Genomic DNA, 18,720 nt, shown 5'->3' on the forward strand with positions numbered 1-18,720 from the left:
CCAGACAGAAGCCACACCCCCGCAACCCAGCTTTTACCAACAGTCAATGTGATCACTGGGCCCCCAGCAGCCTTTTCAGAACAAAGACCCCTCACAGAGCCCCGAAACCACATGCTCACTTGAGGGTTCAGTATAATCCAGAGGGTAAGTGCTGTTACGCCTAGACTCACGTGCCAGCTGTCACTTACCAGCTGTGTGACACTGGGCATGTTCCCTAACCTCTCTGTGCCCCAGTTCCCTCTAGATGGATGAGAATGAGAATGATTTAAAAAGAACACGGCAGCTACCGTCTACTGAATACTTTCTCAGTGCCAGACATGCTCGATCTTCGCAAATTCTCAGCTCTATCAGAAGCTGGTACCATCTTTAGTTTTACTTTATAGAGGTGGAAACTGAGGCTTGGAGAACAGAACTAACTAGACTGAGGTCGCATACATGGCAAGTGGCAGAGCTAGGCGCTTAAGCTACCTTGGGGCCCAAGTATCTCGGGAGGATGCACCATGACATCGTCCACAAGGGGAAACCAAGGCCGAGTGGCCAGCCCGCTGCCCAAGGAGACGCCCCAGTACCACCCATCCTGCTCCCCACCGCCTGCGTCTCAGCCCTGCTGGCATAGTCCCCTTCCTTACACCCCCTTACAAGCCTCTGGGTCTCTGTACTTGCTCTGCAACCTGCTGGAACATTCTTTCCCAAAATGTAACACAGCTCACTCCCTCACTTCCTTCAGATCTTTGCCTCAAAGGTCCCCGAGGACACCTCATCTAAAACCGTAAGCACCCCCGCCTCCCAGCATTTCCTGTCTCTTTTCTTCTCCAAACACCTATCACCTTGGACTTCATTTCTGTTTACTGTCTTCCTCTACAAAAACGTCAGCTCCACAAAGTCAGGAATTTTCGTCTTTCGTTTATGGCTGCATCCCACTTCTTGGCACACAACATGGGTCGGTACACGTGTTGAGTGAATCGATGGGAAGTGCTAAGTACAGTGTGTAGTGCAGAGGGAGCCCTGCACTACACAAAGATAATAATACTATCATTATCTTTGCTGTTGTTCATTTAGTCCATAAAGGCGACATTTTGCCAGGGACCTACTGTGTGCCCTACACTCGAGCCAGAGATGCACCGGACTTTGGCTGAGCTCATGTCATTGGGACAGAGAGATAAGGGGCAAGGAGATTTGCCAGGTGGTACAGTGGAGAGGAATCTGCCTTCCAGTGCAGGGGACACGGGTTCAGTCCCTGGTCTGGGAAGATCCCACATATCACAGGGCAACGAAGCCTGGGCACCACAAACAGAGAAGCCCCCGCTCGCCGCAACTACAGAAAGCCCACGCAGCCAGAAATAAAAAAAAAAGACAACAGAGTGAGGAAGGGGTGACACTGCCTGGGGGCCACGCTGGGGAGGGGGAGGCCGTGCCAGGGCTCTAAGGCTGGCGCACAGGGCTGGGCAGTCGTGCTGCTCAGGGGCGGTGCAGGGAGGGCGGGCCGGGCTGGGGAAGGGGCTGGTGAAGGCTGGGAAGCCCAGGGCTTCTGCACTTGCTGCTCCTCTATCCGGCGCACCACCCCCTCCCTGAGACCCCTGAAGGGCTGGCTCCTCCTCCGTCTTCTAGCTCAGGGTAAACATCACGAAGTCCCCGGCTAAAGCCATCCTCCCAGGCAGGTGCTCTTGGTCACGTCTCCTTGCTTGCTTGCTTTCACAGCACTGGTCACCATCTGAGGGGACAGCCTCGTTTATTTTCCCCACTTCTCGGATGCGGAAGGGGGCTCAGGGAGGTTGAACCACCTCCCTGAGTGGCAGACCTGGTTTGAGAAGAGGTTAGTCTACCAGTCTCCAAAACCAGCTCCCTTTCATGCCCTTAATCTCTGCCTCAGTAGGTCCGGGGTATTAATAGAGCTCCTACTGCATACCACAGGATGCCGTTACACACTGCCTTGTGTCTACCATGAGGGAACAGCGGCACTGGAGCCAAGGTCAGGGGGAGCCAGACCAAGAGCTGGAGCCACTGCTGTGTGACCCTGGGCAAACTCTGCCTGCTCTGGGCCTCAGCATCTTCCCTTTGCCAGCGAAGGGTCAGCGGAGGTACCTCTTGAGCCCCCGTGCCATCAGCCTGAGCTAACGCTGCCTCAGGAGAACGCAGCCCTCCAGCAGGCTCCCTCACGGTGCCCAGTTTGCCTCCTCACCCTTGTTCCATGCAACCACCAACCTGCTTCCCATAATCACACACTGGTTTTGCGAACTCTGGGACTTCACACAGATGGATCCTTATGGGATATGCTTTTTTGGGTCTAGCTTTCTTCACTAGCATGATGCTTCTAGAGGCATCCATGTGGTTGTCTCAGGAGTTCATCCTTTTCAGCGCCAAACAGTGCTTCACCACCTGGATGTACCACGGTACGTTCATCCATTTTGCTGGTGGACAACGAGGCTGTTTCCAGGTTGGGGCTGGAATGACTCAGCTCCTGTGAACTGCCATCCACAAGCCTGTGTGAGGACATATGCCCTCATCTTCTTTGGGTAAAGATGCGAGCCATCTACCTATCTATCCATCTACCCACCCACTTGCTTATTTAGTTTTACTTGATATTTATTGAGCACTTATAGTTACCAGGCTCTGTTCCAGCACCTTAAATGTTTTATCTCTCTTAATCCCTAAACTGTACCAAGGCCAGTCCTAAGCCGGTTACAGATCTCATCTCCTTAATCGTCCTAAGCACTTAATCCTTACAGATGATGTGTGCGTGCTAAGTCGCTCAGTCATGTCCGACTCTTTGCGACCCCACGGACTGTAGCCCGCCAGGCTCCTCTGTCCATGGGATTCTCCAGGCAAGGATACCAGAGTGGGTTGCCATACCCTCCTCCAGGAAATCTTCCCAGCTCAGGGATCGAACCTGCATCTGTCTCTTGCATTGGCAGGTGGGTTCTTTACCACTAGCGCCACCTGAGAAACTCCTTACAGATGACAATGATAATAAAAACAATATTAGAAAAATGTTTTGTAATTACAGTTAACACTAGGGTGCTTCCTGTGCGCTGGGTCCTTTGTCAAAAGTGTTAAAAAAGTGTATTATTGGGAATATAAATCCCCACAGATTAAACACGTGCTATGCAGCGACTTCTCTCCAAGGGGAACAATACGAAAAGGAGGTGGTGAGAGTAACTTTAAAGAAACCCGACAAACACCACTTGAGCCCGGTGGTCAAGGTCAACGTCACGGGGATCAGTCATGCTGATAGTATATATCCTTGCTATAGATGGTGATGAAAATGGCACTTGACCTCTGGGCTCTTCCTCCCCAAGACACACAGCCCACTAACAAAAACACTAGACAAATCCCAGCAGACGAGCATCCCACAAGACACAGCACTCCTCAAACTGTCCAGGTCACTGAAAACAAGGAAGATCCGAGAAACTCACAGCTCAGGAACCTCGACGGATGACAACTAAACGTGACGTGGGATCGTGGATGGGATCCTGGGGTAGAGAAAGGGCAGTAACTAAAAATTAAGGACATCCGTATGTGCTGCTGTATTTAAAATGGATAACCAACAAGGACCTACTGCACAGCGCAGGGAACTCTGTTCAGTGAGCGGTAGCCTGGATGGGAGGGGCGTCTGGGGGAGAAGGACGATCTGTGCGGCTGAGGCACTCTGCTGCACACTTGACACTATCACAATGCTGGCAACTGGCTGTTCTCCAGCAAAAAACAAGCAGCTAAGACACAACCAGCCGGCCAAACAAGAAACCCAAGAGACCACGCAGCTTAGGGTTCCACTTACATGAGATCTCCAAAATACGAAAATCTGATACAGAACGGAGATCAGTTAGGACTTAATGGTTAAGAGGTACAGGGTTTCTTTGCAGGGTGATGAAAGTGTTCTAAAATTGAGCGTGGTGATGATTAGGTAACTTGATAAATTTACTAAAAACTACTCGATTGTGCACTTTGTACGGGTGAATGCAATATTGTGTGAACGATACGACGACAAAGCTGTTACCTAAAAAAATTTTAAAAACTGAAAAAAACTTAAGGACCTCTGAATAAACTATGGACTTTACTTCATAATAATGCATATTGGTGCATTCATTATAACACACATATGATACCAACATGAGGCAGTAATAAGGGGAACTGGGGCCAGGGCTTATATGTGAACTTATATGTGAACTTGCTGTAACTATCTGCTCATTTCCTGTAAATCTAAAGCTGTCCTAAAAAAGAGAGTCTATTAAAAAAAAGTGTGTCATCTCACTTCATGTCCACTGTGATAGGCCTCACCACATCCCACTTGCCAGAGGAAGAAATGAGACCTGGAGGGTAAGGAGGGGTCAGAGCTGCTGGTCAGTGGCCAGAGACCAGAGACAGGGCTGTTCATGATGCTGCTGAGCCTTCATGTCCAGGTCTGAGACAGGAACGGTATTTACGTCGCTTAAGTACCATCAGCTAACAACAGGCAAATGCAGGTCCTAAGGGTTTCCCAGGTGACGCAGTGGTAAAGAATCCTCCTGCCAGTGCAGGAGACACAAGAGATGCAGATTCCATCCCTGGGGTGGGTAGATCCCCTGGAGAAGGAAACGGCAACCCACTCCAGCATTCTTGCCTGGGAGATCCCACGGACAGAGGAGCCTGGCGGACTGCGGTCCATGGGGCTGAAAAAGTCAGACACAAAGGAGCGACCGAGCACGCAGTGCAGGCCTTGGGACACAGTACGCGGCCCCCAACGCAGCCACCGTCAGTAGTTAAATGCCGCTCCCCTCCTGCAGCATCTGCGGTGTCATCTGTCCAGCGACCAGCCCCTGGCCTTTTCTGGCTGCCCAGCAGGGAGGAGGGACGTGGCCTTTACGGAGATGCCAGGAATTATTTTTGGAGAGAAGAGAGTCCCCCCGCCCCCGCCCCGGGAGGAAATGGCTCTGTGATCTATGGGCCGTGGTCGTTTTCAGAGCACAAGTCCAGGCCTCCAGGCCTGCTGCCCAAGTCCTCTTTAATGGGAGCAGGGCTGGCAGAGGCGGGCACACAGAAGCTTCTTTGTCCCAGGGCTGGTGTCAGCGCCTACTGGCTGGATCACCCTGGGGGTGGCCTGAGCCTGGTCACCACCCTGCCTGCAGGACATGGGGCCAGGCTAGGAGACCATGACTCACCCCAGCTACCCTGACTCACCCTGAGACCCTGAGACAGCCCCCTGGGGCCTCCATTTCCCCACAGGCCATGCGCTGGGACTTCTCTGCCCCGCCCACCCTGAGGCCTGGTGTGGAGACGGGGTGAGACAGAAACAGACACTGCTAAGGGCTGGTCCCTACGGTGTAGTGTGTGTGTGTGTGTGTTTAGTCGCTCAGTTGTGTCCGACCCTCGGTGTGTTATTTTCCAGGCAAAAATACTGGAGTGCGTTGCAATTTCCTCCTCCAGGGATTGAACCTGCGTCTCCTGCAATGCAGGCAAATTCTTCCCCCGCTGAGCCATCAGGGAAGCCCTGGTCCCTCCGGTCCTGGGGCCAAATCCTGTCTTTACCACCTTTCAGCTCAAATCCAGGGGAGACTCCTCCTCCAGGCCAGACTCCTGACCCGAGAGGCCACCCACGACCCGAGGCCCTGTGACTGCCCGATCACTGCTGACCTCTGCACTCACTGTGTCTTCCATCTGGAAGCCCCGCCCTCCTTTGCCAGGAATTTCTAGTCCCTCCTTCGGGCACCAGCTCACCACCCCATTTTCCCTGCACTTTCCCCAAGTGCTGCAAACTGCTCAGGGCTCCGAAGGTCATTCCTGGGTTACTTATTCGCTGCGGCCAACGCCGTCCTTGTGCGGGCCGCTGAAGACCTCCAGGGGGATAACTCCGACGGTCCCTCGTGGCCCCGTCCTGCTGCCCTGCTTGGTGGGTGCTCCTCGCTGAACCCCAAGTCTTTTGAAACACCTTCTCGTCCAGGTCTGCGCGACCCTGCCCGGCTCCCCATGTTCCCTCTTGGCTGGCTCTTCTTCCTCTTCCCGCCCTGGAAGTCTCAGGGCTCTTCTCTGTTCGCACAGAGAACCCCCGAGGGTCCCTCCGCCAGCACGTGCGTGGGCTTCAAACAGTGTCTCTCCTCCCGGGACACCGGGATTTCCGGTTCCGGTTTCCTGCTGAAGGCCTCTGGCGGCCCGGCAGGCAGCACCCCAGGCAGCTCGAGGCTCCTCCACTTCCCTCCGAGATGTCGGCGGTCACTTCTCTCAGGGCGCCGACCCCTCTCCCTCTCACCACCACAGCCACCTGTCAGCACCTTCCGACAGCTCACCCGGCTCTTACCACCTCTCACCACCTCCGCTGCCCTTCTGGGGTCTGGGCCACCTCCTTCGCCTCCCCTCCAGCCCTCCCTGTCCCCACCGCCCTCCCTGCTGCATCAGATGATGTCGGCTCCAAGGGCAAAAGGTCAGTTTTCATTCCAATCCCAAAGAAAGGCAGTGCCAAAGAATGTTCAAAACAACCGCACAATTGCACTCATCTCACACGCTAGTAAAGTAATGCTCAAAATTCTCCAAGCCAGGCTTCAGCAATACGTGAACCGTGACCTTCCAGGTGTACAAGCTGGTTTTAGAAAAGGCAGAGGAACCAGAGATCAAATTGCCAACATCCACTGGATCATGGAAAAAGCAAGAGTTCCAGAAAAACATCTATTTCTGCTTTATTGACTATGCCAAAGCCTTTGACTGTGTGGATCACAACAAACTGTGGAAAATTCTGAAAGAGATGGGAATACCAGACCACCTGACCTGCCTCTTGAGAAACATGTATGCAGGTCAGGAAGCAACAGTTAGAACTGGACATGGAACAACAGACTGGTTCCAAATAGGAAAAGGAGTACATCAAGGCTGTATATTGTCACCCTGCTTATTTAACTTATATGCAGAGTACATCATGAGAAATGCTTGGCTGGATGAAACTCAAGCTGGAATCAAGATTGCTGGGAGAAATATCAATAACCTCAGATATGCAGATGACACCACCCTTATGGCAGAAAGTGAAGAATTAAAGAGCCTCTTGATGAAAGTGAGAAAGTGAAAGAGAGTGAAAAAGTTGGCTTAAAGCTCAACATTCAGAAAATGAAGATCATGGCATCCGGTCCCATCACTTCACGGGAAATAGATGGGGAAACAGTGGAAACAGTGTCAGACTTTATATTTTGGGGCTCCAAAATCACTGCAGATGGTGATTGCAGCCATGAAATTAAAAGACGCTTACTCCTTGGAAGAAAAGTTATGACCAACCTAGAAAGCATATTAAAAAAGCAGAGACATTATTTTGCCAACAAAGGTCCATCTAGTCAAGGCTATGGTTTTTCCAGTGGTCATGTATAGACGTGAGAGTTGCACTATAAAGAAAGCTGAGTGCCAAAGAATTGATGCTTTTGAACTGTGGTGTTGGAGAAGACTATAGATTCCTTTGGACTGCAAGGAGATCCAACCAGTCCATCCTAAAGGAGATCAGTCCTGAATATTCATTGGAAGGACTGATGCTGAAGCTGAAACTCCAGTACTTTGGCCACCTGATTCGAGGAACTGACTCCTTGGAAAAGACCGTGATGCTGGGAAAGACTGAGGGCGGGAGAAGGGGATGACAGAAGATGGGATGGTTGGGTGGCATCACCGACTCAATGGACGTGAGTTTGAGTAAGCTCCGGAGTTGGTGATGGGCAGGGAGGCCTGGCGTGCTGCAGTCCATGGGGTCGCAAAGAGTCAGACACGACTGAACAACTGAACTGAACCTAACTGGCTCCAAGGGGACAATCGTCAGTGACTTCTCATGGCTTGAATAAAACTCCAAGTTCAGACCACGGCCTTTAAAGCCCTGCATGGCTGGGTCCCCACGAGTTTCTGATCTCCCCCCAATTACTTTTCTTTTGGGCAATTTTCTCCAGCCACACTGGCCTCCTTTCTCTTCTCCAAGCGCTTACTCAAGCTTACTCCAAGCTTGAGTCTGGGGCTTACTCCAGACTCAAGGGCTTTGCACCTGCTGCCCCCTCTGCGGGGAATACCCCAGACAGAACCACCCGACCAGCTCGCTCACCGCCTTCAGGTCTCTGTGCACCTGTCACTTTTCCAGAGACCTTCCCTGACCTCTTTCCTCATCCTCCCTGCCAGTTTCCGCCAATCTTGACTTTGCTACCCAGGATGGCATCATCTATCTGTATTTATTAACTGGGCACCTTTTCAAGGCTTCTGGCTCCTTGGCTTTCTGGGGCTTGCCAGGGGCACCAGAACCCCTGGGAGATAGCAGCAGGCTAGGGGTGGCTTCTGTAGGCTGGCACAGTACCCTTCCTTCCGCTGTGTCAACACAGAAATCAGAGTCGCTACTTAAATCGATCAGCAAGTGTGCAAACACTGCTATCAGAGGATTGTCGGCTGTTATCAGTCCAGAGGCAAAGGTGCTTGTTGGAAGAGCTTGGCTGATAAGCAGGTGAGAAATCTCCTGACCCCAGGGCTGGAAGATCTGGCCCCAGTCGGGGGAAGGAGGTGGTGCCCTACCCGGGGTGCCAACCTCTTGGCTCACTCAACCCACACAGGGGCTCTGGAGCTATGGGTCCTTTGCCCGGAGTGGGCCCACTGCTGAGAACACGCGCTCCCTCCTAGTGGAGGCCTACAGTCTCTAGTCAGGGAGTCTGTGGTTTAGGAGATGGGCAGGTCTGGATGTACCATCCCAGACCCTGCTGCTGCCCAACAGGCCAACCACCCGGTCCCAGAGCTACACTCTCTCGCTCGGTTGCTGCCTACAGTTCAGAGAGCCCAGGGTGGGACTCGGCATGTGGTGGTGTCTGTGTTGTGCGGTCGCTCAGTCGTGTCCGACTCTAGCAACCTCATGGACGGCAGCCCGCCAGGCTCCTCTGTCCATGGAGTTTCCCAGGCAAGGACACAGGAGTGGGTTACCACTTCCTCCTGCGAGGGAGCCTCCTGCATTGGCAGGCAGGCTCTTCACCACTAGTGCCGCCTGGGAAGCCCTTGGCATGCAGCGGCCTTGGGAAATATCCACAGTTAAACTGACCATTGAGAGGCAAGGTCTGAGCCCCGGGGAGGGGAATGTTGGGTGGTGCCCCCTCCCTACCTCGACCCAGCCGCTGCCCTCTCAGCAGGGATGCATCTGGCCCTCACAGTGGCCCCAGCCAGCAGGTACTATGAACAGCCTCACCTTCCAGAAGTGGCAGAGAGGCTCAGGGGTGTAACGACACTTGCCCAAGGCCACAGAGCCCGGGAGTGGCAGAGCTGATGTGAGTCCAGGATGTAGCAGTCTGCTTGTGATCGCCCCCAGATGAGGTGTTGGGGCTCACACTGTCGACACCTCCGCCCTTGAATGTGCTCCTCTGAGGCAGAGAAGCCGGGGGTGCAGGTCCTTCTTGCCCCTGGACAGAGGGGGCATGTCCGGCTCTGTGGGCAGGGCCTGGCTCCTCAGCACTAATGGGTTACCCTCTTTCCCTTCCAGCTGGTCCGGCCCCCCAGCACATGCCCACTCCTACCGCAGACCCTGATGGCTCAATTAGCAGGCCCAAGTGCTACTGGCCTGAGCGGCCAGAATGCTTTTAATGAGACTGTGGAAGCTGAACACTTGGGGCCGGCGGGCTGGACCAAGGGCGCACCAGCCACTGAGCCTGGGAACGGGGTGACAAGCACTGGAGTTAGAGGGGAGAGCGGAGGGGCAGAGTGCGGACAGGAAGGAATGACGTCACTCCAGGACCTGGGTGTGGAGACACTGAATTAGAAACTGTGTCGTGCTTTCCGTTTTGAGGGGTGACTCCAGCTGGTCCCCGCTCTGAGGCTCGGTCTCCTGCTCTGTATAACGATGCCAAAGATGGCAGTGCCCGTTGCCCAGGCCGTGGACGCGTGAGGATGGACCGGCGGAAACCGGCGGACCGGCAGGCACTGATGCGTGCAGCTAGTCCATTCATTCACTCATTGCTTTGGTGAGTATTTACAGAGCACCTACTGTGTGAGGCATCGCGTCCGGGGACACAGCAGCAAAGACGCACAAGTCCTGACTCTCAGGGAGCGGGTGTGTGACTGGGGGAGGCAGGGGACAAAGAAACAGCATATAGGACAGAGTGGGGTGCGGGGTGCATGGCAAGGCTGCTGTTGCTGCAGGAGGAGCTCCCTGAGGGGCACGAGGCAATGAACCATGCAGGGCTCTGTGGGAAGAGTTCAAGCTCAGGAAGAGCATGTGCAAAGGCCCTGAGCTAGCAGCCTGTCTGACGGTGCCCGGGGAGGCACAGCGGGGAGGCTGGTGTGGCAGAAGCGGGGTGAGCTGACGGGAGGAGGGCAGTGATGGGAGGAGGGACGGGGGCTGTGCCAAGGAGCTGGTGTTTTGTTCTAAGTAGACTGGGGACAACAGATCAGTGGTATGACCTCATGGGGGATCCGATGGGGTCTTCCCGGCTGCCTGTGGACAATGGACAGTGGACCGTGGAGGGCTGAGGTAGAGGTGGGGAGACCACAGTCCAGCCTGGAGGGTGGTGGGGACCAGGGAGGGGATGGGGGACGCTGGATACAACTCAAAGCAGAACCAGGAGACTCGCTGATGGTGGATGTGGAGTCACAGAGGGGGGGAGCTCAGGATGACGCCCAGGTCTCTGGGCCAAGCTGGACACCAATGCCACGTGTGCGCAATGGGCGACAGGGTCCCCACAGCTCGAACCCCAGTCCTGTGCATGCACGTACACACACGGGTGTGTGAGTCGCCATCAGTGTGGGGCAGACACTAGGTAGGTCCCTGGCCCCTGGGGAAACCGAGGCAGGCAGCGGGGCTGCGGCACTCACCCATGCCCAGCATCACCAGGGGCGTGTGCTCCCAGCGGGCCAACAGCAGGAGGTGGGCCACGTTGTGGGCGATGAGGCTGAAGCACAGGACCACGCAGCACCACTCCTGGAAGCGCTTGCCTGCGGGCAGAAGGGGCGAGAGTGAGTGCAGGGCGGCAGGCCAAGGCCGCGGATCAAGGATCAGAGGCAGGCAGGGCCGGTCTAGAGAGGGCTGTGTTCCATGAATCCGCAGTGCAGACTGCAGGCTGAATGCAGGGACAGCCTGCCCATTTCACAGAGTGTCACTGAGGCCCAGAGAATGGGACAAGTCTGTCCAACGTCATATACTCTGGGCCGGCTGTGTTAAACCAAACCCTTCTGCGCACAGGCCTGCTGCCCATGAGGCTGGCCTTACATGGGCTGAGTCTTTGGCAGGCAGGACCAGAACGTTGGTCTCGTGGGCCCCTTCGGGCTCTCTCTGGAGACCCCTGAAGGAATTTTAATGAGCTTCTTTTTTTAATTCTCATTATCCTATCACCTGCCCCCTTCTGGTAGGCAATCATTTGGAAGCGCTACAAACAGCTTTTAATTATGCACGTTCAGACCCTGTCCCACGTCCATCAAGCGGGGCTCCAGGCAATGAGTCAGGAATTCAGGAGAAACCAACCATGGTTATCACTTCCATGGCTCCAGCCACAGGGCCGATGAGGAGGTCTCAAGCTCTTAACATCTCCAGGGGCTGGACAGGTGGTTTGAAGCAGTGAGGTGGGCTGGGTGGGGACAGTGGGATACCACAGCACATGTGCCCCTCCTAAAGCGGGAGGCACTAACTGGCTGACTACTCCCAGGACAGGGAGTGTGGGCCCAGGGAGGTCAGAGGCTCGAATTCTCAAGAGGAGCCAGAAATCAGGATGCAGGTATGAAACCCTCTCTATAATTTAGGCACGTATTTTTAATATCCTGTGGGCTGGGACAGGCTGATTCACTCAACTGCAGCTTTGTTGACCATATCGAGACACTGAGAATAACCTCAGTGTCCACTGCCTGGGGAATCAGACAAGTTAACTTGGTTTACAGTGTCTCTGTTGCCAGGCAAAAAGCCTGGGTGACTGTTCCTATGTGGCCGACGGAGGGACGGGAAATTCAGGACAAACTGGTAAGTGCAAACAGCAAAGTGCCGAACATCCATTTACATAAAAAAAGAGAAAAAACAAACACACAAACAACTGTAGAGTTAAGACTGTCTTTTCGCCTCCTTTTGAATTTAAAATTTATGAATGCGATATTTTAGCAAAAATCTCACAATTATAAATTAAAATTTAAAAACGCAAAAGGAAATAAAAGCACCGCCTGGGTGATATAGCATATGACATGGCCCCCAGGAACACTGTTTTCTCAGGCAGCTGGTCTCAAGGACAAATCTCCTCTTGCAGATCTCTCCGTGGAACCTCCACCTCCAGGAAGCCATCCACAATTCCTCCTTTAATGCCTGGGCTCCCCGACCATGGGGCCCATCATGGGAAACTCTGCCTGCAAAACTTCCATCCTCCTCTCCCTAAATGTCAATTCAGGAGGCCTAGGACCCTGCCTGCCTTCCACAGCAGGGCCCTGTGCTTTGGTGCTTAATAAATGCTTGTGGAATAACAAATTCCTAACCACGATCCTAGAGGAAAACTGCCAGGCTTTGCTTCTGGGCACCCTTCACTAAAGCGCTGTACAGGGACCAGGCTCAGAGAGAGAATGGGCCTTGTCCAGGCTGCACAGAGCAGACTGCGCTCCAAGCCAGAGCCAGAACTTCTGCCCTGTGAGAAGACCAAGGCTCTGAGTGGGCCAAGGACATGCCCAGGGTCGCATCCCTCGTACAGACGAGGACCCTGGGGCCCAACAGGGCCAGGATCCTCCAGGCCTCACAAGGTGGCAGGTGCAGAAGCCTTTCGCTGCCCACTCCACAGTCAGGGGCTTCTTCCTTGGCACCCCGGGGCCCTGCCACCCCAGCGCCCCCACCTGGGGTCACCATGACGAGACCCTGAAGGGCCTTCCCTTTCGTGGCTCTGGTCTGCAGTCAGGACGGGGGGAGCTCAGAAGCAGGAAGCTGGGAGGGCCGGTGGTCAGGGACGGGAGATTCCTCAGTATGATCTGCAGCCCCCAAGCCTGCAGCGCCAGCAATGAGATTAAGTGACAGGAACAATAACCAGGCCAATTGCGGGCTGGGTATAGCGTACAGCCCACACCAGAGACTCTGCAGACCCACTCCCCCTGTCTTGTCTCATTTATCCATCTATGGCTGCACTTCAGTCCTTCCCAGCATCAGGGTCTTTTCTAAGCATGAGATGGTTGGATGGCTTTGCATCACTGACTCAATGGACATGAGTCTGAGCAAGCTCCTGGGAGGTGGTGAAGGACAGGGAAGCCTGGTGTGCTGCAGTCCATGGGGTCGCAAAGAGTCGGTGACGACTAAGCGAATGAACGACAAACGGCTGCACTGGGTCTTCTTGGCGACACACAGGCTTTCTCTGGTTGTGGGGCATGGGCTTAGCTGCCCGGTGGCATGTGGGATCTTCCCGGAGCAGGGATCGAACCACGTCGCCTGCACTGGCAGGCAGATTCTTTACCACTGTAATACCAGGGAAGTCCCCACCTCTGCCATATTTTGCTCTTAGGTTTTTTTTTTAAAAAAGGAGCTACACTTAAAAAAAAAAATACCCTAAATTCCTATTTTCCTGCTTCCTTTAAGAACACAGGCTCTGGCCACCCCAGGTCTGAGCCCCCCTCAGATGGGGGCAGAGCTCCTGGCTTCCCCAGCCCTCTCTCCTCCCTGAGGCCTCATCCTGGGGGGCTTCCCCTGGTGGCAGTGCTGGCCAGGCCCCTGCAGTCGTCTGGGTTTTCAAAGGTGAGGCCCAGTCTTTCATTCAAGTCTCAGTACCTCGAGGGAGGAACTGTGTGATCCCACTTCCTGGATGAGGAAACTGAGGCTCAGCAGGAAAAAACCAAGAGCTGAGTTTGGATCCTGTGCCTATAAGGGGGAGACCTTAGCCTGGACGTTTGGGGCTGTCTTGATTCCAAAGATAGCCCAACTCTCTCCCATTGCCATGGACAACGTCCCGAAATCTGAATATTTTCCCATCTAAACTGTCCTCTAGGCTCTGGAGTCTTCTGCAGAGCAAGTGCCTCAGCTATGACCCGGAAAAAACACACCTATTATAATAAGCATTCACAGAGCACCTCTTCTATACCAGCTACACTGCCAGGGAGGATCCCAGCCAGCCCGGCCTGCAGTACACCAAAAGCTGGGGGCTATCTGAAGCTGTTTGCTTCAGAGGAGCAAACTAGGCCTGGAGAGATGAGGTGTCCAAAGTCCCTCGAGAGTCACCAAAGTCAACATGGACAGTTAGCCAGGCCAGGACCACACGGTCAAGGGGTCTAAATGGTGTCACGTCACAGATGGGCAGACTGAGGCTGGGGAGGGGAAGGCCTTTCCTCCGCATAGAGGGCTCAGGCCACCTCCAGCACAGCACTGGGTCTTGCTTCCCCAAGCCAGCCCCTGGCCTGACCACGATCGGAGCAGAGGGACAGAGGTGATGCCTGCTGGCCTGGAGAGGGGCCGGGCTGGCGTGTGGTGGCTGTGCAGGGCTGGCAGGGGCGGGGCGGGGGGCATCTCTGCTTTCCTGGGGACAGGTCACAGCAGGAGGCCTGGCACTGGGCCTGCCTCTTCTGGTTTCAGTCAGACAAGCCCTGGAACCTAACCTTAAGGTGGGTCCAGGGCCACTAGGAGACCCTCAGCCTCAGGGAGGTGGGGGGACAGGAGGTAGCGGGGAGGCAGGGACCGGAGAGATGCAGAGGAAGAGAGACAGATGGGAGAGAACAGCATCAGAGACAAAGCAAGGTGAGAGACAGGGAGAAGAGGAGGAAAGAGAGAGATGGCGGGTCTCTACATACATGGAGATGGACAGAATGAATGTAGCCAGAGAGAGGGAGAGAGAAAGACACGGAAATGAGGGAGACAGAAACCGGACCAGGAGTGTTGACGGACCAGCCTGGCCAGGAAAGGGCCTCAGGAGGCCCTCTGGGGACAAAGCCCAGCTCAGCCCCCGGACGACAGGCCAGGACCCCCACCTGGCACTCCTGACACCCTTCACCTCGCCCCCCACCCACACTGAGTGCCTGCGTCCCACAGGCCGGGGGGTGAACAGGGGCTCCGGGGACCCACCAAGATCTACCCCTGGAGCGGGCGTAGCCACATAGCCAGAGGTCAGCTGGTACCTGCCAGGATGCGGGACACCCACCTCGCCTCTGGGTGTGCCCGTGAGGGCCTGCCTAGCCCGCCCACCCTTCACAAAGGCTGCACCTGGGAGAGGGTCTGCAAAACCCACACTTGGACCCTCTATGGCTCCCAGGCCCCAGGCACGTCCTCGGGGCAGACTCTCAGGGTCCAGGGGATTGGGCTGAGGCTCTTCACCTCAAGCTGCCCCGATCAGACCCCTCATGGCTCTCAGCCGACACGAGGCCCACCGTGTTTGCTGCCAGCCCTGTGGGCATGCTGGCCTGCCACCCTGGAACATGGGCCCCCTCCCACACCCCCACCCCGGGCAGGCTCACCTTCACAGCAAAGATTCGGAACACGGAACCCAGAACGCCCCTGAACAGTGTTCAGGTTCTGGCCCTGCTAACTCTCTGTGTGACCGTGATCATCACTCTTTGCTAAGCCTCAGGGAAGGTCTTAAAGATGGACAGGGTGCAGCCACTCCAGGCCAGCCAAACATATGGTGTCCCTGGCAAGGCTGACCTTCCCCTCTGGTGGGCAGAAGCAAGCCGAGTCCCAGGCAGGACAAGCACTGGGAAGAACATGTGTGGGGGGTGGGCTATGAGGAGGCTCTAGGGGTCTCTGTTTCCTTCCCTGTAAAATGGAGTTGATACCAGGATACCCCTGAGACCCCTGTATATATATATAATAAGTCATAAACTAGGCAAAGTCAAGCATACATATATATATATACACAGGAAGGCTTGATAGTCGTGTCCGACTCTTTGCGACCCCATGGACTGTAGCCTATCAGACTCCTCCCTCCATGGGATTCTCCAGGCAAGAGTACTGGAGTGGGTTGCCATTTCCTTCTGCCAGGGGATCTTCACATTCCAGGCAGACGCTTTAACCTCTGAGCCACCAGGGAAAGTCAACTTTCCTACAGAGACAACTGTAGGGAGGCTGAAATGAGAGCGTAGGAGGGAAACGCCCAGCACACAGTCAGGGACCAATGAATGTCAACTATGTTAACTGCCTTGTTATTGCTGCCAGCTGTCACCGTACCAACCTACCTCTAGCCCCGTGAATCTCAGGAATTCAGTCCTGGAACCCAGAACCCTTCCTGACTCTACCCTGGCTCCCTCTGCTCCAGCCCACGGGCTGCCTCAGTCTCCCACAAACACTTCAGGCTTGCTCCTAACCTCAGGGCCTCTGCACTTGCTGTGTCCTTGGTCTAGACCAATCCTTCCTCAAATATCTTCAGGCGTCCCTCCCTTCTGGTCTCGGGTCAAATGTCACCTGTTTAGGGAGGCCTTAACTGCCCCCCCCAAAATGTGACTGTCCCCAACTTCTCCCTTTTTGGCTATTTGTTCCGCAGTACTTGCCACCACTGGGCAAGTAAGCTATTTCCCTTATTTACTGGGTTTACAAAAGCCCAGCTCTGTTTTCCCTGTTTTGTTCACCACTATTCCCCCAGGGGTTAGAACAGGGACTGGGACAAAGGTCCCAGTGCTCAATATGTATTCAGCCTGGTCCCTTACTTTATAGGCCAGGCCTAGAGAGATGGAGGTGCTTCTCCAACGTCAAGGGACAGAGGCAGGCAGAGGGAGGCCTATGGAATTTAGAGAAGCCAGTCTCTTTCTGCTTCACTCCCCCTCTCCAGGCACTCCCCTTGCCCCACCCAAACTCCAAATCGGGAGGAGAAAAGGCCTCTGATTGCAGGTCTGGGGCACCGGGAGACTGTGTGCACCCTTAAATCCCTGAGGGGCTATCCTTCAGACGGTGAGGGGCACTTGGGGAAACCAGAACTGGACAAAGGTGCAATCATGGTGGAATGAGAAGTGGGGGTCCACAGGGGAGGCTCAGAACACCCTTATGATTTCAAGGTCTGTAGGGTTTACTCGAGTAGGTGGAGCTGGACACCAAAGGAGGGGGCCTTTGAATCTTACCCTGGATTTCCAGGTGGTGAGCCTGAGGACCACAGAGATGAGGCAGTGTACCCTAAGACTCACAGGAGAGGTTGGGCTATGGCATTAATAACAGGGATTCCCTATTGTATGCCAGGCACTGCACAAGATGGATGATCTCATTTCCATTTCCCAGTGACACTAAGGAACAGATAAACTTTATCATGTACCCATTTTAGAGGTGAGGAAACTGAGGCTCAGAGAGGGCCAGCACCTTGGCCCAAGTCACATAGTTAAGAAGCAGAATCAGGATGCTAAGTCCAGGCTGCCCAAGGCAGCACCAGAGGTTTTAGGTCCACAAGCTGGGTGCTGGGGGAACAGGTTGAAGACACTATGGCATCATGGGCCAGGTGCCCAAGTTAGGTATTAAAAAAAAAAACAAAACAGACACAGAACATGAAACTGCAAATCCAGAAAGGTCTCTGGTGATCTAGGGCTCAGGTCATACAGACAGCTATGGCAGAGATGGTATGCAAACCCTGGCCAGTCAGGGCAGAAAGCCAAAGGTGGTGGCAGACTCATTCTCATCCCAGGCAAGGGATATCTATGCTTGGTGTCCCCCTCCCCCTGCCCGGGGCAAAAGGAAAGATGTCAGAATGTTTGACAAATAAATAAAGCTGGATGAGCTGGTGACACCCAAGCATAGGGACCTCCCAGTCACCTGACTCTGGAGTTCTCAAAGGCAATTCCTTAACCCCTGCGGACATTTGGCTCTGCTGGGGACTGGCAATGAGATTCCTGAGGCTCAAGTGGAAGTCAGAGAAGGGGGTGGAGGTCGTTGCTTGCTAGAGCAGAAAAGGTAAGCCCAGCAGGAAGACACAGGGACCTTGTCCTGGGGGCAGAAGCAGAGCAAGGGTCTCTAAGTTTGCAGTCTGGTCTGTGGATACCCCCAAGTCCTTATGCAGGAGGTTAATATAAAGATCTACACGGGAGAGAGGAAATGGCTGGGACTGGGGCTTAAATTTTGAAAGAAAGCTTAAACTGGAAGGTGTGCAGGGAGGGCCCTCACCACCCAGAATTTCAAAATACAGGGTGAGAGTTAATTCGGGGGGTGCGGGGGGAGGGATGAGGGTCTGTAAACTGAAGCTATAAATCTAGGATGGGGCTTTGGAGGAAGGGCGTCTGGGGCACTCGGTACCTGGGGCCCCCTGAGTTGAGGTTCCCAGAGCAGATCTGATATGCTCAGATTTGTGGGGTGAAGTCACTACAGCCCAGGGCCCTGGCAGGGGTGCAGATAGGGCCCTAGGGTGTGAAATCTGTATCTGGGGAACCTGGGATAGGGTGTAACTCTTAGGAAGGGGGCCAGTGCATGTCGCTGGCGGGGGGGGGGGGGGTGCCTTCGGCTTGGAGTCCTGGAATGGTGGATCCCCAAGACTAGGGGCTCTTTACAGCCGCGGGGACCCCGGGCTAGGATTGGGATCCGACAGCGTGATGGGAGCTGTCCGTAGCCCGAGGGGTTGATATGGCAGCTCCTTGATCCGGGGGCTGTCTTTGCATCCAGAAAGTCCCGTGGCTGGGGTTCTGGTTTGCGCTTGGAAGGGGCGCTGGGGTGGGGTCCCCAGACTTACGGGAGCTACTTGCAAGTTAGGAGCCGCGGCTAGAGCTCTGCATCGGGGCCTGAGGCTGGGGTTCCGATCCAGGGGACCCGGGATCGCGGCCCCGCAGCCCAGGCTGGCCGGGAGGAGGGGGCCGGAGGTCCTACCTGGGGAGTAGAGCGCGGCCAGCTCGCGGGCCCCGGCGTGCTGCGCGCTACTCCCCAGGTAGGACCTCCGG

The 18,720-nt window shown here is 54.8% G+C and overlaps 1 protein-coding gene across 1 annotated transcript in view; it reads right to left on the reverse strand.

Annotated features, from left to right (window-relative positions):
* The window catches only part of TMEM189 (transmembrane protein 189), a 119,777-nt gene that overhangs the window by 7,214 nt on the left and 93,843 nt on the right, over positions 1–18,720 (reverse strand). The window contains exons 7-8 of the mRNA XM_010835122.1: positions 18,650–18,714; positions 10,762–10,881 (exon numbers count right to left, since the gene is read on the reverse strand). Coding sequence (XP_010833424.1) covers positions 10,762–10,881; positions 18,650–18,714 — 185 coding nt within the window. The remainder of the gene's footprint in view (positions 1–10,761; positions 10,882–18,649; positions 18,715–18,720) is intronic.

This window comes from Bison bison, unplaced genomic scaffold (genome assembly GCF_000754665.1).
Source record: "Bison bison bison isolate TAMUID 2011002044 unplaced genomic scaffold, Bison_UMD1.0 scf7180017864038, whole genome shotgun sequence".
Taxonomy (NCBI): Eukaryota; Metazoa; Chordata; class Mammalia; order Artiodactyla; family Bovidae; genus Bison; species Bison bison.